The sequence below is a fragment of the Zootermopsis nevadensis genome, unplaced genomic scaffold, assembly GCF_977971745.1.
Source record: "Zootermopsis nevadensis isolate Lab colony 2312 unplaced genomic scaffold, Znev_1.0 Znev_ptg000024l, whole genome shotgun sequence".
In the NCBI taxonomy this organism is placed as follows: Eukaryota; Metazoa; Arthropoda; class Insecta; order Blattodea; family Termopsidae; genus Zootermopsis; species Zootermopsis nevadensis.
Window position 1 is genome coordinate 8,505,284 of NW_028259156.1, and position 27,220 is coordinate 8,532,503.

At 35.4% G+C, this 27,220-nt stretch overlaps 1 protein-coding gene across 5 annotated transcripts in view; it reads left to right on the forward strand.

Moving 5' to 3' along the window:
* The window catches only part of LOC110827975 (uncharacterized), a 289,498-nt gene that overhangs the window by 216,956 nt on the left and 45,322 nt on the right, over positions 1 to 27,220 (forward strand). For all 5 annotated transcript variants that reach the window (XM_087354845.1, XM_087354847.1, XM_087354846.1 and 2 more), the window contains one exon: positions 9,436 to 9,569. In XM_087354845.1, coding sequence (XP_087210971.1) covers positions 9,436 to 9,569 — 134 coding nt within the window. The remainder of the gene's footprint in view (positions 1 to 9,435; positions 9,570 to 27,220) is intronic.

The following is a 27,220-nucleotide window of genomic DNA, read 5'->3' on the forward strand; positions in this document are numbered from 1 at the left end:
AAGGTTTTTTGAATATTTGATTAAACTTTTCCTATCTGATGTTTTGCTTTGGTGTTTGATGAGAAACTGAGCGGGTTGAGGGGGGGACGTGTAAAATCAATCTTTGTTATGAAACAGAATTTTGGGGAGAGGGGAAGAGGGTGATGTGTAAGCGGGAAGCACCAGATTTCTGTGAAATGAAATAATGTACAGCTACAGCCCCAAGGCCAATAAGCAATCTCATCCTAACGTTAATTTAATATAAAATAAGCATTGTTCGACCCTTCATTTTGTTTCTTGCACAACGTGGCTGGAATATTATCCAAACAGAAACCCCTCTGCTGTAGATACAAGAAAGTTTTAGTGAATGACTCATATTGTGATAACGCCATTTTCTGATATCTCTATAATTACCCGACGATCTCTGGTGTCTGGTAGCTATTTAATTAGCTGTGAACTGCTTTTTAGACTCGTCAACTGAAGTGGTGTGCCGATACCTTCGAATTTTCCGAAATTATTGAACGTTGCACATCTAAGTAAAATCCAACGATATTTGTTTTCCGAAGTTTCAGCGCCTCCCTGGAATTTTTTGATTACACAATTTCTGAGAAAATAAATATTATTTGTTCGGTTTACAGTGGAACTCTTGGGTCTTCACCGCTCGAACGCTGAGACTGTGGGTTCGATTAATTTCAGCCTTAACTATTCTGTGACCTCTAAGAAAAATTCATAGCTGCATGTTCCTTGGAGTGCCCGGTGAAATTTGTCGACTAAGTTTTATTTTCCTCCTTCAGAATTTAAGACATTACTGATGATGTGCCAAATAAATGGGTTAGTTACTCATTCCAAAGGTCGATTATAGAATTTCATTTCAGCAAGAATTATTTGGTCTCTAGCAGGAAGAATTTCGTGTCACGACAGATCGTGAGTCGTAAAAGTTGGATGTAGTTGGCTGGGAGCCAATATTGGCAGGCCAGTCAGTGTTCTCCTCTTGACAGCCGAATTACGAGTAGAGTATTAACCGCGGGGACCAAAATGACTCCTTCTCCGTGATCTTTTACATGACTAGACTCTTTAAAGATCTTGTATAAGATGTTCGCACACCGAGATCTGTTTTATACATATGTTAAGTGGGCTAGAATGTTCTCTTCACCATATAAATGTTATCTTAATTGAGGATATTTAAAGTAGACTTAATTCGATTGTGACATACTTGAGATTGCTAGAACCTCGTCTAAATAATAGCAATAATCTAGCCTCTGCCGCATAGTGAGAACTAGGGTTTGTCGGTTATTAAAAACCGGGTTTAAAACTGTTTTTTTTGGATAAATTTGTAAAATTCTAAAACCGGTTTTTAAAATTTAAAAAACCGGTTTTAGATAGTAGAATTAATATGTGGAAATTTCTGTTAAATGAACTGAAAAATTTAAATACTGAAATTAGTTCCAAATTATTAAATGCTTTAAGAGTACGAATTCAAGAAAGAAGACAAGTTGGATTGGTAACCCTTTTGCTGTATTTGCAAAATCCACAAAACATTTCAACAAAGCTATCTAGTGTATTTCCACTAGCTTCAGAACTCGATATTATTAAGTTATCTGGAAAAATATTGTCTAGAATATATCCAAATTCTTGTATGGAAACAAATTCCGATGATGAATATATCGGAGACGGAGAAACAATTAATCAGGGCAATGCTCTAAAAGAAGCAATGGAAAAATCAATTCATAGGTTTCTTGAAGAACCTGAAGAAATAATATCAAATCCGAAGACACTGAAGGCCGAATTTTCAGTATTTGAAAAGAACAAAGAATTTAGATTTGTTATTTGTTGCCCTGAAAACGATAAAACCAAGTTCAGTAGCCAGTGAGAGAGTATTTTCTATTTCAGGCAATTTTCTATCTAGAATAAGAACAAGATTAAGTAATCGTTCAGTGGACATTTTATGATTTTTGAAATCTTATTTCCTATAGGAAAATACTAAATTAAATAAAAATGTATAATTTATATTTTGTACGGATTTTAGTTATTTAGTTTTTTATTTGGTTTGTATGGAGTATATTTTTTTGTTATATTTTTGTAATTCCATAAATATTAAATAAACTGAAAAGTTTTGAAATAAGTATAAATATTTTTTTACTGTTTTAATTGCATTTTGTTCTTTTTTTAGAAATTCGAAAACCGGTTTAATCGGTTTTTTGGAAATATTGGAATTCTAAAATCGCTTTCTTCAAAAGTCGGTTTTTGTATAAACCCCAGTAAGAATGACATGTTTCTGCTAAAAAGGTCAGTTAAGGTTTTGTGGGACAAAAAACACATGAAGGATTTTATAAATCTAATTAAACGTTTCCTGTATCTGAAACATTGAACATTTCTTTATATTCTTATTTTGTATTAATCTATTTACATATGTTACAACGTAGGATTATAGTCACGTTTTATGAATGTACTTTTACATTTACAGAAATGGAAGAGAATGGAATGTATATTGATAAGTTGCTTTCTGTTTTATAGTACAACAGTATTGGTACAAAACACCTGTGTTTGGCTGAAATTCACACGAAACCCATGAATTTACTGTGCGTTCAAAATGCAGAGTTGTGGAATTTGAGGTTCTCTACGCGGCGACGAGTGTAAAGATGGCTGTCTTATAGGTTGTATTGTCGTGTCGTCTGATAGTAGTACTGACGTTTCAAAAGGACACCAGTAAACTTCTACGATATTATACTGTGCTCTATCCCAGAAAATAGTAGAGATAGATGGTACTTATAGCTATAATAATTTTCTACTATTTGACATTTTTTAGAATGTGAATAAAATTCCTTTTCGTCATAGTTTTAGCTTGAATTTATCTTCATTTACGCCGAAATGTGTAAGTACTAGTTTTCAGAAATGAAATGCGTAGTGCGTTCCTAAGTAAATCATTACTTTATAGATCTCTAGCTCTGTTTTGTAGTGAAGGAGGAGTGGGCGTGGGTGAACGAATGTACGCATTTTAAAATGTGTGGTGCCGTCAAATTTATAATTTTAATGCTGCTCTATTACACAGGTATTAAAGAAAGTGTTACAGCAACCCACTGCGTAACTGACGTGTTAACCGAAAATTTCTAACATGTAGCATTTCACAGTTAATAACATTTTTCTACCGTTATTAGGGTGATTAACTTTGGGATGTATGATGAACGGAAGCAATTAGAAAGCTTATAAAGTTTTGGTTGGTGAACCTCAAAAGAAGTTTCGTGGGACAATTAAATTTAGATGAACGCTTAATATTACGAGTAAAATATGTCACAGAGAAATGGCGTGTAGACTGGATTAATCTTACAACGGTAGGCTCATTCTTGATCATAGTGAACGTGGTATTGAAATTTTGGTTTCAATTAAAGCAGGAAATTGCTTCAGTAAGTGATTAATTTGTTTTCAAAGATTCCATAACATGCATCTAGCTAGTTATGACATTCATGTTTAATTAATTTGATACATGCTTTTGTTAAATATCATATTTATATATGTTTCATAGTGACTGGGATAATTCAAGCTGATTATTTTATTAATTTCTTTACAGTTTATTCTAGGACGCTGTAATTAACTTGACCATGTTGCTGAATAATAAACTACAGAGTACATTGAAAGAAATAGGCGTGGCTTAATTTAAAACACTATCCTGGTATTTGCTTGAAGCGACTGAGAGAAACTACGAATAATCTCAGAATATCCGATTTTGCTGGTCGAAATTTGAATTAGGGGTTTCCCGAATATGAAACATGAGTGCAAACTACTCAACCGTGTCGTTTAGTCACATATAAAGTAAAACTGTAACAATTTAATTTGAATAAACACTCAATTTTAAAAGGGCGGTTCGGAACCGAGATATTTTATCTGAAACATGGAGCCTGTATTTTTAACTGTCGATTGGGAAATCTGTGTAAAATTGGATGCTCGTTCTTGATTAACTTCTTTGGATGTGTGTGTTCCTGGTTCAGTGAATTGGAACACAATGTAAATGGGAATCTATTGGCTCGACCGATGGCGAAAGTGGATTGGGGACATAAGCTGCAGCTTCATTAGTACATCACATGTTGGCTTCGTTACCGACACGCTATAAATGACCCTGACAAGTTTTACACAGAATGTGGAACTATTTAATTGTCTGAAATAATGCATGTGTATCAATTTCCGTGTATACCCTACAATGGGATTCAGCAGTTACTATTTTGATACGTCATTAATTTGACAATAGGCATATAAAATTAATTTTTACGCATTAACAATTTTAACACTAGTGTCTTGTTACTGCTGTAGAAACATATGTCTTAGGTCAGTTCCTTTATTGTGTCACCTTTTAAAATCAATTATCGTTTAATTTTTTGTGTGCTATTTATTATCTTAACTTTAGTAACATGCAAGGAAATTATCTGATGAATTTGTCTGTCTTAGTAGGATTTAAGGTTCTCACTGCACTGAATATTAAGATGGCCATCTTCTGCATTCTAGCGTCATGTAGTCTGGTATAATTTTACCAACGTTTTAGATGTTCTTGCTGGGACCAGTATTCATCGCCCTGATGATGGAGGCAGCAGCATCCTTTGAAACGTTGGTAAACTTCTATCACGGCACTGTAACCCAGAAGACATCAATATTTGTCTGTCTTCAGTGCATAACAAACTAACCAACGAATTACCTAAGACTTTACCTGATGTAACAGCTTAAAACAACAAAATGTTTTCTACATGTTCAACGAATTGAGGATTTTATTACGCACACAGGGAGTTCACCGTATTAGGTACAACAAAATGTGTACTTTGATTATTCGGTCTACCATAAAACTCCATTTAACGTGCTCAAAAACTATTGTCATAAACCTAATTTTAATATTACCCCTGTCTCATGCCCGTGATTAAACATTTTCCCTTTTCAGGAGATTTAAAGTTGTGTTACTTGTAAATTTCAAGTTTTTACTGCGGCTAGTATGATGATAGCAGTTTTCTGGGATTTTGTTTCTTGTAGTCTGATAGAAATTGATCGACGTTTCAGAGTTGTTTGCTGCTTTCATCATCAGGGCGATGATGATGGTGACAGCAACTGTGAAACGTCGGTCAGTTTCCACGAGTCAGCACAGCGCTACATCGCAGAAGACAGTAATCTTCAAGTCTGTGTATTGACAGTCCCAAACTTGTTTCTCAGGGAAAGCTATATTACTGAAGAGTTTCGTGTTTCTTTCTTCTACTTAAATTCCTGTGCTGCATATTACAAATGGCGACCACCGCGCTGCTTCTTCTAAGGTGGTAATAATTCCTAAGAATGTGCAATTTACCACAAACTACCCTAATGTTAATAAAACCGCTCTTTTACCTTCGCACACACGCAGTAGATAATCTGCCTACGGATCGCACGTGATATTTCAGATGCCACGTAAAGCGTCTCTTGGTTGCAGATAATGGGAGGATATTAGTTGTTGATCTCTTATTAAACGAAAAGTTAAGGATCGTTTTAGTTGTTTGTTGGGCTGGAATAGCTCAGTGTGGCTAGAGACCGAACGTCACAGCTGGCTGGTTAGCGCTACTGCTTCGTATTCGTGAGGCCTCGGGATCATATCTTTTCCCGGAGACCTTCTAGTTGACTGAGGTGGTCTTTGTCTGGGGTAAGTCGGACTGAGATAAACTGACGTCAGTTGTGTTCTTGTGAGCCGTGACATCCTGTGATATTTTCAGAAATTACAAACCTTTCGGTGGAACCTATTGCTTCTATTTTGAGGGTGAAGTTGTATTTTTGTTTCGGAGAAGTTTATTGTTTCCATCTTCAGGGAATGACTTTAGCATTATATGTTTTATCTCCAATAAACCCTAAACAAGATGAGTATAATTTTGTGTCATAGACAATGCCATTGAAACATATTTTAACAGTAGACTGGAAAATGAAGTACAAATATTTAACATAGTTCTAGAATTGTTTACATGTACAAACGAGTTTGTACCAACTGTATATATCCATAATCAGTGTAAGTAAACTTATGAGGCAAGTGTTGATCAAATGTTGAGAGAAATGTGATTTATGTCTCTCCATAGGTCATATGGAACTGCAATTTGTTGTCAGCACCATGTTTCCCCACGTAAATAAATTACATGATCTAATACAAAGTTAATAACGCGGCGAAGAACGTCTTCGTATTTTTAAGCCTACTTATCAAAATACTTTTCTAGACAAGTTGTTCGTAATTCGTTTCGATTTATACGGCGGTTCTTTCACAATTTTCTTCTGTGTTTTAGATCGTCATCATTTTTATGAGACTGCACAAAAGATGTTATACGGCATTAGAAATCTGGAAGATTCTTGTAGGAAAGTGTATCTGTCGGCCATAACGCCACAGTCAATCCATCAGGTTACGTGTAGTTGATTCATGGTCTGCTTGATGATGGTAGAAGGAAACAGGTCATCTGTTCAGTATGACACTGGCGAATGAATGGAACTGCTAGGCAGAAGCTCTAGGGGGTGAGGGAGGGGGTTGGAGATAAAGCGAGAAAGGGAAACTTTGTCTGAAAGCATCATCCTGTCAACCGTATACTTCTATTTGTTAGAAAACTCTGTTGCGTCACAACACGTCATGGTATTTCAGGAATAGATAGATTCTCAACACCGTATGCATGAACATCATTGCGGGATGAAATTTGAGTGGAGCTGTCGCATTATGCATATAGATTTTTTGAAGGGCAAACAACAATGAAAGCTTTCATGGGGTTAGAATAGTCGAGTGATTTCACTGGAATAAGTTCGTACCGAGGGAGACGTGCAGACACTTTGTTGTTCCCTATGTAAATCGATCAAAAGCAGCCTACTACTACTGTTATTTTGGAGCTGTTACATGCAGATGTGACATAAAGAATAAATCAAACTTGTAAAAGTGTTTTTCTTTTTTATTTTAGGATTCTATAATGAATTTTGTATCGTGGTATACTTTTATTAACGTATCGGTTCGATATTCTTTAATTTTGGCAATGTCATTATTTATTTACGTACTTACGAACGCACGACGCATTTTAGCATTTAATGTTTTAATGACGTAGGCCTACAACATATAAAATTTTATCAACAGTTACAAATACAATACAACACAATTAAAATATTTTGAATGGCTCGTTCTTCAAATGAATCCATTTCACGAAGACCTATAGCTCAACCGTTAAATCATCCAAAAGTAAGACTGCAGATTATGTGGTTTTTAGAGAGTCTGAGTAAAATCTTGGACTTGGACAAAAGAGAAGAACTTGTGTCGCTGAAACTTATCCTATCTGTCATCAAACTGCATTAACCAAGTAGCTCATTAGTAAAGAATTTTGGAGTCCCCTGAATTACATGATTTATCATTGATTTCTTCGCACATGACAGCGATGGGGATGAGACGTCGGTTGGAAATTTCTCGAAGCGAAACTTGAAACTATCTGACCTACTTTCGAGATATTAGCATACTGCGTTTTTTAATTACATTTTGAAAATTTTAGTATTGACGTGAAAAACCCCGGTTATGACTCGGAAGGTACGTAAGCCTTTACTGGGATCGAAATAATATCTTAACAGTTGCTGTACAGTTTCGAAATATTTCGGAAACACATAATTTTCATTCCCAACAGCATTGATACAGCGTTGCGCAAAAGCTTTGAAGCAAAGTGATTACAGTGGGAAACAAATCATGAAGTCACCTGAGACTTCAAAATTGCTTTGTACCTTGTGATGTTTTAGGATGATAGATAACTTCGGAATAATTATTCATTTATATATATGGTTGTCAAATTCGGTCAAATGTAAGAAGAATTCGTGAAAAGTATTTTAATGAAGTATTTTGTAGACTACCAGTTTATTGCAAGTTGACTGCTACAGTAATGACTCTGATTTATAATTTATTAATATTGCTCTGTAAAAGCGTAATTTTTTAAACATTTGTTAGATTAAACGACAAGGTTTTCATAAATTCGTCTGTTAAGTGTACGCTGTTTGTATACCTACTATCATTGTTGTTAAGGAATTTTTGAGATTTAATGCCGTACAACCTATTTTAATTAACAAAGGTTAAACAGAACAACCTTCATCACGACTTTTATTCTGAAAGAATTGTTTTCTTAAAATACTTTGTACGAAATATTTTGACTTGATCAGATCATTTTCAGGCACAGAAAAATAATTTTGAGAAAGTAATTCTTTTGGAATAAAATTTGTTTTGCGTAATGTTTGTTAGCCCCAGTACGCAACAGGATATAATCTTTAAAGTCTATCCCAGTTGTTTGTTGAATTTGATACAGAAATTAAAGAGAAGACACCGGTCTTCGAGCTGCTTCAGGGTCTAATCCAACCTCTTTTTTATTCTCCCTGAGAGAGTAGCAGCAGAATTGCGCCTTGCGGCGAATCAAGTCTGTATTTGACGGCATGTTTCGTCCGTACTAGCTGATATATGTATTGTCTGAAATAGCACACAACTGTTCCACTGTAGGATTTCCAGCAATTACTGCGTTATGGAAACATGACGGAGATTTTTAATTTCGATGTTTTTAATATCACAAGCTGTCATTAGATTTTAACTTTTACGTTTTGTTTCATTCGACTCATTCTGTGTTGTTCATATAATTTCATAAACTGTGGGTATATTACAGTTTTTAGAGGCAGAATAGATAAGCTGGCTACAACTCTTGCATTCTGTATTATTCTGAAATACTGATTCCGTGTTTCTTGGTGGGCAGAGGAACATGGACGAAATATTCACGAAGAAACGGAGTGTTTTGTTATTTAACAGACATTTAGTATATAATACATAGCACTTTTAATATAGTGTATATGTGACATATCCAGTAATATCTACCTATAATAATAGACGTCAGCCATCTATGGTTATGCATAATCTACACAACTCTTATTTAATTTTTACTAATTTAGTGTTTTGAAGACAAAGCTGATTAAATAATATTTCAGATCTTAGTTCATATCTCAGACAAAACTCAACGCGTGACCTTGTAAAGATCAATTAAATACGTGAGCATAAAAAGGGACGAACTTTTAGGTAAAGTTGAAGAAACTGTTTATAATGCGTCAGGGAGTTCAAAATGGAGTAACACTGTGAAGTTGCAGTTGGCAAGCCTGGCGTATTCAAATTTGTGTTAAAACACTTTAAAACGAAGACGGTATTACTCACGTACTACCATTTTTCATACAAGTTCCTGCTAGTTGTACTGACTTGTAAAAAAACTAATGCTCTGTAGGTACTATCATTATGAAGGTTCACATTTGGACCTTTCCCCGCTCCAGTTTAGTTCAGCTAATGTATTGTAATTTTATTATATATTCCATGGCTTCCCCATTCAATATGCTAGTCAAAGAACGTGTTGTGTATACTACTTGTTTCCTTCTGGTTTTAGTCTAAAATGGAAGTGGGTTTGATGTATCCGATGATGAAATGTTTATTTCTGTTGGCAGATCTACCTGAAGGAGATCCAAAGCTGCAGATGGAAAAGCGACGTTACGCGGTGGGCGACACCCTACGTGGGAACTGTTCCTCACCAGCTTCAAGCCCACCGACAAACCTCACCTGGATCGTTAACGGAAAAAGGGTAAGTAAGTAAACGGAGTCAGTATTAGACCTGAAGTTTTCACCGCATTAGTGAAATGCGTCGTGGTCTTCCGGGTTGCGACACCACGTGGATACCAACTTATCAAATCCACTCTCTTTGTTTCGGACTTATCCATTATCTGATTTTTTAAAAAGTCTTAAAAACTAAAAAAAAAAAGACTTCGCTTCGAAGGATGGATGTTCCTTTGTCTTTAGGTATTAAGGGGAAGATATGTATTCTATTGGATCCGGTAGACAAAGCTGTTCTGGAAATGTCGATCTTTCGTTGTCTGGTATAGGCAAAACTCATTTGCGAATTAAGACTTTCACGATTTAATTTCTGTACAATGCTGAACAAGTTCCAGAGTAAATGCATAAACCAAGTACAAAGCTGGAATTTTGATACTAATTAATTACTTTTTCTAACTTGTATTATTTGAATTTCAGAGTGGAGATTTGTATACTTTGTCTGTTATAACCGTTCGAAAATGAATCTGGCTTTAAATACCTGGGAATTATGATGATGATATTTGCTTTTATGAAGACATTAAGATTTATTGAATTCAAGGAATTCTTGCTATCATGCTGTTTAGAATCATTGTATTCCCATTTACTATCTGAAAACAATGATTAAATGTACAAAAACTTCGATTATCCGTGTTTTTTATCAAATGGGCTGAAAAACATTAGGGAGGAGGGGGGGTAGGAAATTCAGAATTGAATAACTCCTGTTAACCCTAGAAGGCTGGTTGAGTTTCTTAAACACAAAATGATTTATTTTTCTACTATCCAAATTAATGTTTTGAAATTAGGTGTTCATATAATTGAAAACTAATCAAATTCTCTACCAAGATTAATCCAGTTACATAATGATTAAGGGGCCCTCCATTTAAAGGGGCTACTTAGCTCTAACGACGTTCACTTAATTGCACTTATGTGCTTAGCTTACAGTGATGGTTACCAATTGAGAGAGCGGGTAGTTCAGAATGTGATCGTACTTTATCGAAGTCAATAGATTCAGCCTGGGAATTAAATGCTTATTTGTAGTCACTGTGAGAGTGAATATGTTCCTAAATCAACCCATTGTCCACAAGGGGGCATAATTATATCAAGACAATTCATCCGTTATTCATTAATCCTTTTTGCTAAAGCTCACCTACATCGTACATTAAATATTGTATCAAATAAACAACGTCATTATTTCATTTTAATTAACCGTTGTAATTAATTTCTTTCTGCCGTTTATTTTCTTGTAAAACTAGGCTGTTGTTATAATCCTAATTAATGAAACATAATCATGACTTTAATATAAAATTGTATTTGTCAGACGATAATTAATTTCAAAATGTGTTTCTACCAGTTATTAATTATATGTCAGTTGCATATTTTTACATAAAATTGATATGGAATTAATCTTTAAAAGTTATTGTTGAAACAGATTAGCGAATAAAAATTAGTTGTGGTATTTCTATTTCTTCCACCAGAATATTGCGATTCAAGTGTTCACGTTTTAATTTGCGATTGGACAGAGGAACGATAGTAGTCGAATTACCATTATAAAATGCGATTATCTGTTGCAGATTACAATTTTAATCATACAAGTTGTGCCCTAACTAACTTTTTAGTTAGGTTTGACTGTACTATAAACGTATGAAATTTTTGATGTATGGAACTTATGTCGCATTTAGAGTGTTTTTGGTTTGTGGAACGCAGAAGCAATTTACGGCTAAACGAATTTTTTCCCGGCATGCATCGTCACTCCTGTCTCTACCGACAAAATATATCGTACTGAAAATGTACATATGCACAGTTCTGAAAAAAGTACACTGATAATCAATCAAAACTTTTACTGGAGTTTATATTTTATTTGCTCTGTTTTTTGCTAAATGTACATTTTTATTAGTTTAATATTATTTTATGGGTGTTGATCTCTGTGTTCGCGGAGGGTTACTACAGAAATTTTATCACTTCATGCTTTTCCACCTGTCCGCACTGTTTCACAACCCAGAATCGACATCTTCACTGTCATGTGACTTTCAACAATTTTTTTTTTCGTTTTAGATATCTTCTTCTTATATGACGTTAATTTCATTGTGTTCCTTACCTCCGGTTTAATGCCCGATAAAGTTTCCTAATAATAATCATAATTTGTACAGATATTTGAAAGACGTTTATAATATTTTATTATAATAGGTAATTAACTTCAGTTTCTGTTCTGTTCGAGGAAGATTTTAAATGACCTTGAGAATTATCCACGGGTCTTTATACATACAGAAGTTTGCTGCTATCATAAGAAATGTTAGTGTTGTTTGAAATTTGTAACTAGTAATAAAAGTCCTTGATAATATTTTCAGCTGTTGATAATTTAACGAATCTATAAAAGGTTTGTGACAGTCGCTGATTAATTATATAACTTTAATGTCGGACAATACTCACTGACCTCTACTCCTATTTGAGCTGCCTCAGTTCCCATTTTCAGATGAATTATAGTTTTACTGACAGTTGTTCTCGTATTTCTTATTTCAAGACCTCCGAAGCGGTATAATGGTTAGCGTATGAGTGAGGCTACTCTTAAAAGGACAGTCTTCACTCACTGTAAAATGTAAAACGATTAAACAATCTATACTATTCGCTGAAACTGGAACGTAAGTCACTTCAATTACATAGGAAATAATTATATAAAACGGTGTTTAACACGAGGGTAATAAATAAGTCACTTTTTGTAATCACATCCTAGATAAAAAAACACATTTTGGTCACGTAAAAAGGCGCTGTATGTTGAACCTTCCATGCCATATTTCTAAACCAGGAAGTGTCAGTCCCTAGAACAATTACAAGCGACTCGACATATTTATGAGGCTTTTGTAATATAGCACGTTATATTATAGGACTGGTTTTGAGGAAACAAGGCTATAAATGTCGAAGTTCGATAGGAAATAGTTAATAGATTGTTAGTGTGTGAAAACAGGGTGTCACCAAATGTTACAAGTGTTATAAAATCACGAGGATGAGGTGGTTGATGTGAAATGCATACAATATTTTAGTTGAAATACGTGAACCGGAGAGGCTATTTGGGTGAACCTACCGTAGATGGGAGGATATTATTAAAATTGAACGGAAAAATAGGTTACAGCGTTGTAGACTGGATTCTTCTTTCTTGGTATTGGTGGAAGTGACGGACTCTTGCAAACATTTTGATGGATACAAAGGTTTTAGTAAGATTGCAGGAGAACTTAGTAGTTGACTGACTATGAGATTTTGAAGAACGTCTCTGTTACATAGAGAGAGCCGTCTGTTTCATTAGATTTTGAAAGACCTTTATTCTTGAAATACAGTGTCTGTCACTTGCTCGTGATATATTCTCGCTATATCAAAACTGCATTGGAAATTATATGGTAGTAATTTTATTAACAGTTCCGTCATTGTGGTGGGAATCTGTAGATATTACTTCTTGCTTTCATCGCAGTAGAAATTGTAAGGTTGTGAGTATAAGGTGGTGTTTGGATTCGGCTTCTTCTGTGACTAACAACTCTTCGCATAGACAAACTTGAGATCGTTTCGCTTGGATTTCAACCATTTTCATGCTCAGAAGCGAGCTGTTTCTACTGTAATTTCAGAGACCAAGCTGTGGGTATTGCGGCTGATTAGTTCCAGTTGGGGTGACTCGCACTGATTGCAAATTTACAACTAGAATCCTCTACTGTTTAAAATTGTAAACTTCTGAAGTTAATTTTAGCTCATGGAATATATTTTGTGAAACATAATATTCAAATTGGGATCGTATTTCGATGCTGAACAAACTAGGATATTTCAAACTGATGATTAAACATGACGTTTCAATACATGTCACATACAATAAACTGATAAATATGTTAATGCAACAAAGTTGCAAATGTTATTTGATAATGCATATGAGTGCTTTGATCCGGATTACCGGGATTCATTCAGTATGGGCGTTAAAGGTCTCAGTAACGACGTTACATGGCAGAATTGTCTATTTTACAAATATTTATATTATTTTTAACGTTTATATGTACTTAGAATAAGCCTGTGAGTGGCCAACGTTTACGTAACGTAGAACGGCTGACAGTTTTAGTTCTAAGTTGAAAGGGATGAGAAAAATAAGGGGAAATAAGAGCTGAGAATAAAGATACAGAATTGTAGAAAGGGGTTAAGGATGGATGTAGAAAAGAAATCATTAACAACTAAATTTCGGCAGAGCCTTTTACGTTAGTGTAGGGAATACAATTATTTGAAGTTACAAACTATCATTAATCCATGTAGTAGGCCTATTACTAGTCTCTGTAGTTAGAATCTGGGACATTATATGACTGATTTTGTTAAACTGAAATAAGTAGGTACCGTACACTATCCATTAGTATCGTATTTTATAAGTGTTATTTTTACAGTAAAATATACAGTTTCCTTCGGGGCTTGTAAAGGAATAGCTAAGTCAAAGTAAAAACCCCCATGTATGCCAATTATATATGTATATGTTTAATACAGTTGAATACTGATTCCAGACTAGTGAGTTTCGATTGTATTGGAAATAAAACTACGTGTCATACTAAAGGTAAAAAGTTTATTGAATGCTGATGGGGAATGTTTTTTTATAAGAGAAAACAATAAGAGGCTACAGTAAATTGCAAATTAAAGAGATTCATAATTTGAACCGAATATTATGAGGGTGATCAAACGAAGGAGAATGGAATTGGTAGAAGTCTACGGAAGAAGATACATGTGTACAAAATTGTAGTTGAAAAACCTACGCGTATGTTGGAGGATAATATTAAAACGCATATTAGAGAAATGTGGTCCATGGTGAACTCTTATTAAACCTTTAGTGAACCTTTGTGTTTCGTATAAAAAGTGAAAATTTTTTGATTATCATATCAACTATTACCGTCATAAAGCGGGATCTGTTCATAGAGTTACTGATATCTTGTAAATGCTTCATCATTATAATAATTTAATTATATCGTGTATGGCAAATAATAGCAGCGACTGTTTCATATACTGTTAACTTAAAAACTTAATAACTCGTAATTTATTTACAAATCATAGTAATAGAAACGTAAGATAGTTTTATGATAAATTTTATTCGGTTGCGTTCCTTAGCTTACTGTATGTACAATAATTTCTACAAACAATAAGATAAGTTGAAACACAAATGTTGATTGACAGTGATCGACTAGAGACCCCAAATCTTTCAGAATATACATAGAGAAATATTTTTGCGGGTTCTTGAACATTGTAGCATTTGTTACAACGTATTGTTAGTGTCTGTAACGCGATTAAATCTTGTTAATTTATTGTTATACAATAATCTGTTAATTATGTTTTCCACGCTTTATATTATTACAAAACAACAAGTCAAAACGCCCTGAAATACACCCCTAACATGACATGGTAACATAACAATAGATTACATCGTGATGTCCGAGAATAGGGAAGTATTTTGTTTGTGAAATCCCGTGGGCACTTTAACACATTATCTGTTGGCATGTTCATGAATTCAGACATTCATCCAACAAGGATGAGAGGCCCAACCAGATGCTTTATTGTAGACTATCAAAATGTGAACACACAAAGGCGGTGGTTTAGAAAGGCAATACACAAACAGAACCTGTATAGAAAACCAAATGTGTAAGGTTTACGGTATTGTACAGAGGCAACTGGATAGGCGATGTGAAGCAAAACACCTCGTTATGTGCTGAAGCTTTCGCTTTAGTTAGAAACTGCGCTGTTGGATGCTGTCGTGTCACGCGGTCCACATACAATTTCCTCGCTAGCTCAGCACAAACAAATAAACAGTAAACCCTGGGTTCAGTGTGATGATGGCTACAAGTAATGTGTTATTCCAATGCAAATTGGAACTTGAAAATGGGACGCAATTGGATGAAGTGTTGTGGCCATGGTGTGTAGCGAGGGACGATTCTGCGTGGGAGTAGATGTTTTGCCTAATGGATTTCAACATTGGTCATGTTAACACACGAGAAAAGCGAGAGGATGAATGTTGGTCATCAGTCATGGGGGATGAGTTGTTCTACAATAGTCAGGTTATAAAAATACTGGCACTTCTTGTAGCAGGCAAGCTCAGCGCGTTCAGCGATACACCGGAATGCAAATGTCGCAAAAAAGTAATTTTTTACACCGCTTTTAAAAGGAAAGTTGATTTCATTGTTTCTATTAAGGCAGTGCTTGACTCGTATGAGGAAATTTTGAAGCGCTTGGTGGTCAATCATGCAGTTCATGCCGAGCTCCTGAAAGTAACAGTTGCTGTCCGGTTTGTCAGTGAACATCTATTTATCAACATTCCGTCAAATTCCATGATGACTAAAGATAAATAAATTCACTTCATGTCATTAAAAAAATTGCTTGACTGTCCCTGGTAACATTTACTGGGACTTTTATGTTGATCGTGGCATTAATATAATCACGCTATGGGAACAGATAGAATGCCCATTTTACTAAGGAACATATGTGTTATCAAAATATCATTCCGTATAATTAATATGTATACATATCTTAAAGTTGATACTCCACACTAAGTTATTTAGTAAGTCATGTTCTGGCTTGTGCGAGAATATTAGACGTCATCATTGTTGATCATTCCCCATAAATGCCCTCGCTCATTTACTCAGTAAACCTTTATGTGATATTAAAGTAAAAATGGGCATAAGTAGAATTTGCGGTAAAGAGATAAATGAATATCTCGAAATTGTACATAGCCTACGTACAGATAATTCTATGCTGAAAAGGGAGATGGAATCTACCTCATGATGATTCCGAGTTTGCTGTTTGTCTGTAAAAATTCTCATAGCTTTTTGCAGTTCTGTAGATTATCTTTTAGTCTCCGTTCTTTTAAACTGAACTGTGGGTATGCAGGAGTGAAAATAATATTTCACACGCTACACATGGATGAAGTATCTGTTGAACAATTTGACGGGAGTTTTTGCAGGTGGGAAGGAATGTTAAATAAATGAATAGTTAATATATTAGGTCACTGGAGCAGACTTGTTCAGAATCAGGTGACATGTTTGACAAAGGAAAAATACAAAATAATGAGCGATTCATTGATTAACCCAGAGCTGATCCTTTAGTTTAACACAATGTTAGTACTGAAATAATTGAACGTGAAATTATACAATGCAGTGTCCGATGAATGTGACTATCAGTGGATGTAGTATTAACAACACTTAACATATCTTCTGATTTTTTGTTTTGATATTTATAATACATTTTATATTTATATATATATATATATATATATATATATATATATATATTCAGGTTTGAATGTATTTGAGTGCATTCTCATAAAACAATGAGATTAAAATTCAGTACAAACTTTTAGTCGGTGCTAGTGTAACTCATAACTTATCCCCTGAAAATTAAAGGAAATTTCACGCTCAAAAAACAACTAAAAAATCCTATACAATGCCTAAACAATATTAAAGTAGACTGGATAATCACGTGTTTCGAAGTACAGAATTTATCCTCCTCCAGATTTCTCAGCGGAAAATATTTGTTTGGTTATATTGTTCCATGATATTTAAATGTTTACATTTTGTAGAGAATTTATTTTATAGGTTTAGTTATTTTATTTACTTTGTTACAGAATTTTAGTTTCATTGTCATATAATTGCTTCGTCTATATTAAATGTATACGAATCTCATTATTAGCCGTAGTATAATTTTTGTTCCCCTATGTATGGAATATATGGGATTCCACAGAAAATTATGAATGTCAGATTCAGGAAATCCTGTGGATCTACTTACTCTTTTTTTTCTATTTGACTTTTCTGACTTTCGATTCCGGAGCATTATTAAGAACAGAACGTCGGGGGTTAAGCATTTGCTTGCTTTAACCCACTGTGAACTCCAAGAGCATCGTATAAATGTTTCCATGTTCGTAAGTGCAGTAGAATTAGCTTTGTAACAGTAGATTGTGTATACAATAAATGGACATCAAACCGAATGAGTATACATCTTAGAAACAAAAGCATTTAAAAAAATAATCTTATTCCGTGTGAGCAAAAATGTCTTTCTTGTTTTAATTCTGAGGTTTATTTTGTTTCAATGGAATGACGTCTGTTACCGGCCCCACTGTGAATGTTTCTCAGAAGGTACACGAGTGAATATGGAGCAGAAATGGAATGATAGACGGGAGACAGGGGAAGGACGAAGGTATCGAAGGAAAATTGTCTCACTGCCACGTTGTCCACCACAAATCTCAGTGAATTGGTTGTTATATGTTTGAAGTTTTACTTTGAAAAATATCAAGACTATTTTATAGTTAACCCTTGATAAAAAATTGTCCGCCTCATTACAGAATTCTCTCTTCTTAACGTATTGCTTTATTGACATCAATTTCATGTTACTTTCTCATCTCTACTCATGTCTCCCAACGTTAAATTCTATTCAGAATTTCAGAATAAGTTATATTATATTATAATATTTGGTTAAGACTACTAATTGTGAGACTCCTCGTTATGAAATGTTCTCTATTTTCATTACAATTTAATAGTAAAATAAGCTGTCACGAAAATAAAGTGCAGGCTAAGATTTAGAATGTATTAAAGTTAGGAATCTTGAATTAAAATTGATTAATATGTATTGAATACATGTAGGTCGGGAGGATAGTAGCAGTAGCAGTAACAGTTCGTAAGTGCAGCCGTAATGTGCCGAAACACATCATACACTGTAATCACTCCTCTATAACTAGTCTGCATGATGGTGTCATCTGGTTGTAATGTAATCGTTAATAATGTAAACACGGAATAACACAAACGATGTTTTCATTTTTTCTACCGTTATACATCGGGTAACAACACAACCGGAAAGTCACATCAAACCCCTCTCTCCCTCCCATATTCACTTTGCCCCTTCACCGTTCATAAACATAGCCTATAACCTCTCTCCACCCACATCACATGAAAACAAGAAAAAATTCAGTGAAATAACGAGCCTAATTTGATTAAATTCTCCGAGTGGTGTTCAGAAAGGAACATGTATTGCCTATTTTCCATTGTTTTGATTGGCCTAGAGCATTTTGCGCTAAAACGATTACAGCGGCCCTTTTATATCTGCCCAGAAATTCATAATCGCATTAACAGCACACCGCGTCTTTGTTGATGCATAGTCGCGGATTCAATTTTTATCACTTTAATTTGTTATTGTTTTTCCTTTCAGGCATGACAGAATTGTACTGTCGTTTTAAATGTCCTACACCTTGAAACAAAACAAAAAATGTACAGAAGCAAATGACCACAAGTAACTCACTCCTACACGTTTCGGTTTACGAAACATTCTTCAGCATTGTAACCTATGAAAATAATTTGAATTTTTATGTAGATGACGAGTCATATGCTACGATATTATAAATCGTTGAATGATTACAGTACACCTACGCAGAGGATTTGTTATTTCGTTGTGGCAGTTAAACCACACACACACACAATTTCGTTCTTGTTATTATCAGATAAGGGGATATTAAGGCCAAAAGAGGACGTTTGTTCATCGTACTGACCACTAACCAAATAACAGTAAAATGGAGGGCTTTGTGGTTGTTTATATCCGTTATGAGCGCTTTCTCCCTGTAACATACAATAGGGATAATGCCCATAAACACAGAGATTGAAGGTTTAGAAGTTGCGTAGAGAATTGGAGTATTTTTATTTAGTTATTTTGTTTCATAGTGGTTTACAGAATTACGTAAAATGAAACTTGGCGAGAATTAACACGTCATTCTACAAAACTGAAAATTCTGCAAAACTAGAACATTTTCGGCAATTGTTCTTTGCAAATATTTTCGTTCTCAGACAACAAATTAAATACAGACGTTATTCTTCATGGTCGCTTACATTCGTTCTAGTGTCGAACGAATATTTAACTGCGGTATCGATTATCAGATTAAGGTAAAATACTTTCTAGTTATAAAGTAGGCATATTATGTATTTTCTTTGTTTCGTCCTATGTTTTTCATCTCTTTCTTACATTTTTACGACGAAATGTCATGAAGATACCATCATCGATTGTTTTACACATAATATTTTACTAAGACACTTGGAGCCGAAGCGTAGCTAAATAATATTTAAAAATTCACTATCCACCTGAAAGGAAAAACAGCGCATCTCCAGTACGACGATAAATTTTAATGTTGATTAGGGAGGTAAGCCCACGCCGTCGCCACGAGGTCTGAGGCATCATGCTTCGGACCGGCGATACGGAATGCGCGCTGGTTCGAGTCTCGGAGAGAAGAAATTTTCACATGAGCTTTCGACTAGTGTAAGGGACCGGTGCCAACCCAGCATCGTGAGGAAATTGGGGAGCTACAATGAGTAGCGTAATCCGGTCAAAAAAGCTAGCAATGGCTGGGGGTTCGTCGTGCTGACCAAACGTCACCCTATATCTGGTTGGATGATCGTTCACCTCTGCTTAGGCATGTTAACGTGAGGCGAGCAGTCAAGCTAATCGCCTTTGGCTCTCTGGAGCTGTTACGCCATGGATTTAATTTAATTTTTAGGGAGGTAATCTCTGTTTACTGTGGGCACGATAAGAAAACTATACGTTAATTCCTAGGCAGCAGAATTATTGATTGTTAAAGTAATTACGACTAGGCTCTGAATCTTTCCAATAAATTGTTTGTTATCAGCTTCTTTTAAATGTGTTTGGTGAAGGACACATTTTTCTAGCACTTTCTGTCACCTTCTGCCCTTCATGAATCTTGGTTTGTTATTGTTTCTTCTTAGTCTTGATTTTTTATATTTAACTCATCGGATTGTATTTGTAAATATCGATTATCTTGGTGTGTGCCTTTTTATTAAACATATCGTTGCATTCGTCTGTATGAACGTCAGGGTACCCCTGAAGACGGAGGCAGTATATTTCTCCGAAACGTTTGTATCTACCTATAAATGCACATGGCTTCGCAACCCTTACGTCCACCATTGACATAGAGCTTCGTTATTTTTATTCTTCGCGAAGCGTTATTAGTTTGTCATAAATAAGAGGAATACGTGGGTGGGGTATGTAAAACGCACATAGCAGTCGCGCAACATATTAATTGGAAAACCTGAAATATTGTAACCACGTAGGTGTGAAGAATAATATTAAAATGTGGCTTAAAAGTACAGTGTTAGGGCTGAGACTGGGTTTATCTGGCTCACTTTAAGATCCAATGGCAGTCTGTAGCTACGAGGGTGAGTCAAATGAAAACCGTAATTTTTTTAAAATTTAATTTATTGAGTGAAAGCGGTACACAACTATATCATTTTTTTACATAGTCTACATTTCGTTCAATACAGGCCCTCCAGCGTTTACGAAGTGTATGGATTCCTCTAGAAAAAAATTCTTGTGGTTGTCTGCGCAACCACTCATGCACCGCCTGCTGTATCTCTTCGTCAGAACGGAACTTCTTTCCTCCCATCGCCTCTTTGAATGACCCAAACATGTGGTAATCACTTGGGGCTAGGTCTAGTGAGTATGGCGGATGTGGAAGACACTCAAAGTGCAAGTCTTGGATTGTTGCAACTGTTGCACGGGCAGTATGGGGCCGAGCATTGTCATGTCAAGGACACCTCTAGTCAAAAGCCCACGTCGCTTTGATCTGACTGCAGGTCGAAGATGATTCTTCAATATTCTTCACTGATCAAAAAACGAGTTACAGAACGTTGTTCTTCTTTCGTGCACGTAACTAGTGGAGCAGCCATTTTCAAATTGGCACTGTGATGGCGATATGTTTGTCTGCATTATACTACCACCTATAGGATACTCTTTATAGCATTGGTAACATGTCTGCCAACTTATAGGACAATGGCGCGATATTTCGAATTTTTATCTCAGTTTTACGGTTTTCATTTGACTCACCCTCGTATAAGATGAAGAAATTTTGAAAATTACTGTCTCCTGGGTTGCTTTGCTGTGTATTCTGAAATAAATTTACCGACGTTTCAGAGGTCGGTAAATTTCTACCGTACTCCACGGTGCTAAATCCCGGAAGACAGACATCTTCGGTCTCAAAGCCGTAAGTGACAAATAACTTCTAAAGAAAGATTTTTGTAATTCTTCAGGCGCTACTCAACAGACGAATTAGTATATCCAAAAGCCAGAAGATGCGAAATTGCGTAAACAGAAAGCAGAAATATTTCAACCGAACTGTCGTAACTTCAGCGGTGGTGAATGATAAGACAAAATGAAACTAAACAAAATAGGCTCTTGGGGTAGAAGCTGACTGAATAAATATAAGGACGCTTATGTAAAACAAGAGAAGCATTTTATGAGCAACAGCTTTGTCTGTGTCGCTCCATTAAACAGATTGAAATCCCTCTTTACGCTCATGTATATATGTTATTATTATTCCAGTGAAGTTTATCGCCAAGGTAATGTACTTTCATAACAACGCTTCTACATAATCTAGCACCTCAGTAAAAAGTGATGGTGGAACCACGGTTCCGGAGAATTTGACGTAAATACGTCTATACGGAAAGGAAGTTTATATATTGGCTTTATTCTAAATATTTACTTTATACATGCTTTACAATTGAGATAAGTTTGATTAAGACATTGCTTATTTAACCTGAATTAGTTACGCTAAAGATGAGTCTGTGATAGCTGAAATATGTTATAAAATTTGTACATTTTAGAGTATCAACATATCGTGCAAACACCATATCTATACAAGATTTTGTTCTAATAGTACTACATTGAGGATTTGACATCAACATTAAGACAAACGTTTCCTCCATAAATGTGACAAAGCTTTGATTTTCCTCCTTCTTTAAATCAATATTAAAATCTCCTCTTAATATTATCGGCATTGTATTAGGATCTTCAGTGGCCATAACTGAAAACATCTTTGTATAATTTCTCAAATGACTCAAAATAAATCGCTTAAAATCATCAATAGGTGTGTGGTTACAAATATACAGGATTACAATTAAAACTTTTTCACCATTGACCATACAATCTGCCGCACAGATATCACCTCTCTTTTCAGCTGCAATTATTCTGTAATCTGCTCCATCCTCCTTAGGTAACTTCATCAACAGATGTGGGGTAGCCATGATAGTTGCTCCATGTTTCTCGTACATAGGCACTCCTCCTGCTCTTTATTCCTCACGCATAAATTGCTTATGAAAATATTCTGTTGCATTGTCATACCTTGGTTGTGCGAATCCTGTAGGAACGCTTGTACTTGCTGTTGAAGTGGAAGCATTAACTTGCAATAATTGCTTCTTGCGATTTCTATATTCCCTTATACGTTCAGCATTAGTTTTTGGTATTTCTTTGGGAACCTTAGGTTTATTATTTGATAATAATTGCCTCTTGCGATTTTTGTGTTCCCTTATACGTTCAGCATTAGTTTTTGGTATTTTTTTGGGAACTTTCAGTTCTTTATCTAATACTTCTATTTTTTTACGTTTTCTGTACTGTCTCATATATTCTGCTTTATGGACTCTTTTAACATCAATGTCATCTATCTTGTACATCAAGCATGTCAAACTGAAAGGCTAACACGGGCCAAATAAACAAGGCTTAAGTTTATGTGGGCCGCAAAAAAACAAAAACTTCAATTTTCATTGAAACGTAGGTTTATTTCGAAAAGTATAGTTTAAAAAAAAAGGAACAAGAACAACGATAAAATTAATGTTTTCTTCCTGACACTTGGCATCTCTTCTCTCAAGTCAGTACAAGACTAATGACGTGGCACTGGCACGTGGTAGTAGGTATATAATCGGCTGCTATAATATTCGCTGCTAATATTAGTGGGGGGTAAATGGTGCGCCTGCGCGTAAGGGAAATAGATGCAACACGATTATAGTAATCAGTCATTGGCAAACGTTGTAGTTCGTTATTAATAATTATGTATAACAGGATATTGTAAAAATTAAGTTACGAAAATTTTATTAAAACGTTTCTTACATACCGTTATATTGGCTGGGCCCCAAAAATATTCGTTGTGGGCCGCATGCGGCCCGCGGGCCGCGAGTTTGACATGCTTGTTGTACATAGTATGACGCAACAAAGTAACGCAACAACAGATTACACAATAATTCTTATATAAGATAAGTACTTGTGAAATTATAAAACGTCTTTGCCAGCACAAAATTATCTACTCCACGATGCACTTCTTCTGCTAGCGAATCACAGCTCAGCTCTTGCCGCAATAACGAAAGTAATGTAATACGATGCCAAGTAACGTTTCCTAGGTAACACAACAATGCCAAGTAAACAGATGACGTTTCTTAGGTAACAGTAATGCCGAGTAAACAGACCATTAACCATTGTTATCGGCTATTTTTCTTTACACTTTTTCGTTTCCCTTTTTCGTTACACTTTTTTGCTGAATGACCCTTCCTTATACGAGGTGCGATCGGAAAGTTTCAAGACTGTGTCAATAGAGGGCGAACCGGATGTAGTACGAGCTTCTGCCTTTAGGGCGTGCGGCCTACATTCATAGTGAATCAGTGTGCCAGCCGGCATCATCGAATTAGTATTTGTTTCTTAGTTACGGGCGTTTTGGTAGTGCATTACACCGACCCTCCTGCGATTTCGGAATGGCGGATTTTCATGAACAAATCAAATTTTGCCAAAGACTCGCTAAAACGGCTACGGAAACCTATGAAATGCTAAAGCAAGCATTTGGGGAGTCCGTAATGGGTCGTGCACAAACTTTTGTGTGGCATTCACGTTTTAAAAATGCCCGAACCTCTGTCGATGATGACGAGAGTTCTGGACGACCATCTTCGAGCACAACGCCCGAAAATGTTACGAAGATTCGGCAGGCCATTCACGAAGATCGACGTCGTACCATCAACGACTTGTGCGACATTGTTGGGATAGGCTATGGGACCTGTCAGCTGATTCTAAAGGAAGAACTCCACATGCGACGCATCATGACAACGCGACAGCGCACACCGCCCTCAAAGTTCGGCAGTTTTTGGCCTCAAACACCACGGCCGTCATCCCGCACCCTCCTTATTCGCCGTGTGACTTCTTCCTCTTCCCAAAGATGAAAATTCAGCTAAAGGGAAGGAGATTTGAGACGATAGAAGAGATTCAGGCAGAATCGCAGATGGTGCTTGACAGGCTGACAAAGAAAGATTTCCAGGGATGCTTCCAGGCTTGGCAGCGGCGCTGGGATCGTTGTGTTCACTCCCAGGGGAACTACTTCGAGGGAGATAAGTGTACGGGTTTTTATAGGCGCAGTCTAGAAACTTTCCGATCGCACCTCGTAGACGTATTTACGTCAAAAACATGGACTTAAATTATGGATATTTCCATCAGCGCTTGAGATTAACTACCATAAAGGCTGAGTTCCCAAATTTGTATTTGTTATTGTAGTCTATTTGTTATAATTATGTTTGCTCACTTATTGACAGCAAATTGTGTTGATGTAACATCTATTTCCTAAACGTTTATGTAAAAAAGTCATATGAAAATGTAGAGTATTACTATTTGTAACTTTCAATCTTTACTTGAAGTTCATGATATTAACTCATCATATCTGTTCTTCTGTTTGTCTACAAAACTTCTAGACGCTGAAATACGGAATTCGGGGATCGACGCGAATTTAATTTTATTCGTAACTCTCATTGCAACGCGTGCTTCGAATGAATCCCTAACCGAGATTTATCAATATAATGAACGACGCATCAGCGTAAAGAATAATAGATAACAGAATTTTGATCTGATAATTATATACCTTTATTCCAAACATTTATCTGCAGGGAATTAGTATAGAAATGTAAGGAAAATAATGACGGAGCTTATCTATAGTGTCTAAATACCACGGTTAGTGGGCATAAAATTTTTAAAAAGCACTTATCTGAAATGTGCGTTTATGTATTGTTTTTTAAGAGATTAAGAGAAAAATACTGCTATTTGTTTAATCTTTGTTTGTGTGATTTTAATTCGGTTATTCTCCGGTAAAGAGGATCTCAGTATGTGTCCGACTGTAGGATATAAACATTATAATAAGAGTCCTTTTACTCCGTTGCAAACATGTCGTTACAAAAAGAAAGACAGAAATTTTAGAATAATCAGTTCTATTCAATTTTAACATTTAATTTTGATCAGAATTACAAAATACGCTTACATTTTGATTACTCTAAGATTATCACGACTTTGAAAGGCAGGAAAGACCTCTGAAACGTCGGTAAACTTGTACCAAATTACACTGGGCTACAATCAATAAAACAGCAATTTACGAAGAAACTTGAATCCGATTCAATTTTTACACATGAACTTTGATATTAACATTATTAATTCTTTCATAATGTTTAGTAACGAAATTTCAAATGAGTGGTCAGATTGTATGACTTGAATGAGCAAATTAAGACTCCAACGAGGTTCGTGTTTGTTTAATGAAGTAAGATCTTGACATTTGAAGTGCTGCATGAGTTCATCATCCTCCAGAACTTTTCATGTTCCTCATTAGGAACAAGGACATGATGTAGAAGAAACGGAAACGACGCCTCTAATTACCAGTCAAAAAGGGAACTACGCTCACCCAAAACTCGCTCGATTCTTTCTTGTACTTGGTTATAGAATTTTTCTTAAATGATGATGATGATGATAATAATAATAATAATAAAGAAAAGAGGACTTTGAACTTCTCCTGTGCTAAACAGAAGCAGCCTTATGGAAGCATGTTGAATATATTTTACTACTATTTGCATTTGGATTTTTTAGTCACAGGGAAGACCGATGAATCGTGTTATTTACTAGGAAAGTCAACTATTATTCACACTGGTTTCTATTAAAATGACATCACTGAAATACACGTGTCTTCTAGAATATTAGTTTGTACTTAACTTCTTAACCCGACCGGGGCGTGATGCTGACCACTCACCCCCATCTAGTGCCGAGGTCAAGAAAGAGAGGAGCTATACCTCCACTCCCCCCAAGCGCCTGTATGGCACGTAGCGGGACAAACTTTACTTTTCTTAACCTCTTAACTGACACATGAAACTTATGCAAGAAAAAACGCTAAATTCCTGTTATTTGCCATTACGTTAAAACACTGAAGACGAAATTATGTGTTTGTTCTTGTGAGTCTTTGCAGTACCACAGTGACTAATAAAAATAAGTTACAAGTTTATTTTACGACATGGTGTATAATATCGTGTTCTATTAATTACACTGAAATATTCTCTGTTGTCACTGCGTTCGTATGTAGTTAAGTACATTTACTGTTCTCGAAAATATGTCTCGAACAGAGGTTACTGACATCAGTAACATGCTGCAATGTAACCTTACCTTAAAATTGATTTCTAGAAAGACACATAGAAGAAGTTATGCAGATTCTTGTTACTTCCTACCTTGTAATTCGGAACAGGCATGATGTGTAGTCGAAATAAACCTTCTTAAAGGAAACTAAAAATATGCTCTAACTTTTTCTTGTCAGTTATCAAAGATTTATGAATGTTACTAAACAAAATGATTTCGAACTTACATAAAAATATGTTTTAAATTCACGTTGTTTTAATGATTGCATCATGTGTCAATATCACTAACTAAAGGACAAAAACCTTGTTGTACTTTGAAGTACCCACTGGATTGTTTAATATAAATCAAAACTCTATTATACTATATAAGCACATAAAGGTAAAAGTGCCCCAATGTATTGATCTATGAATCCCTTTC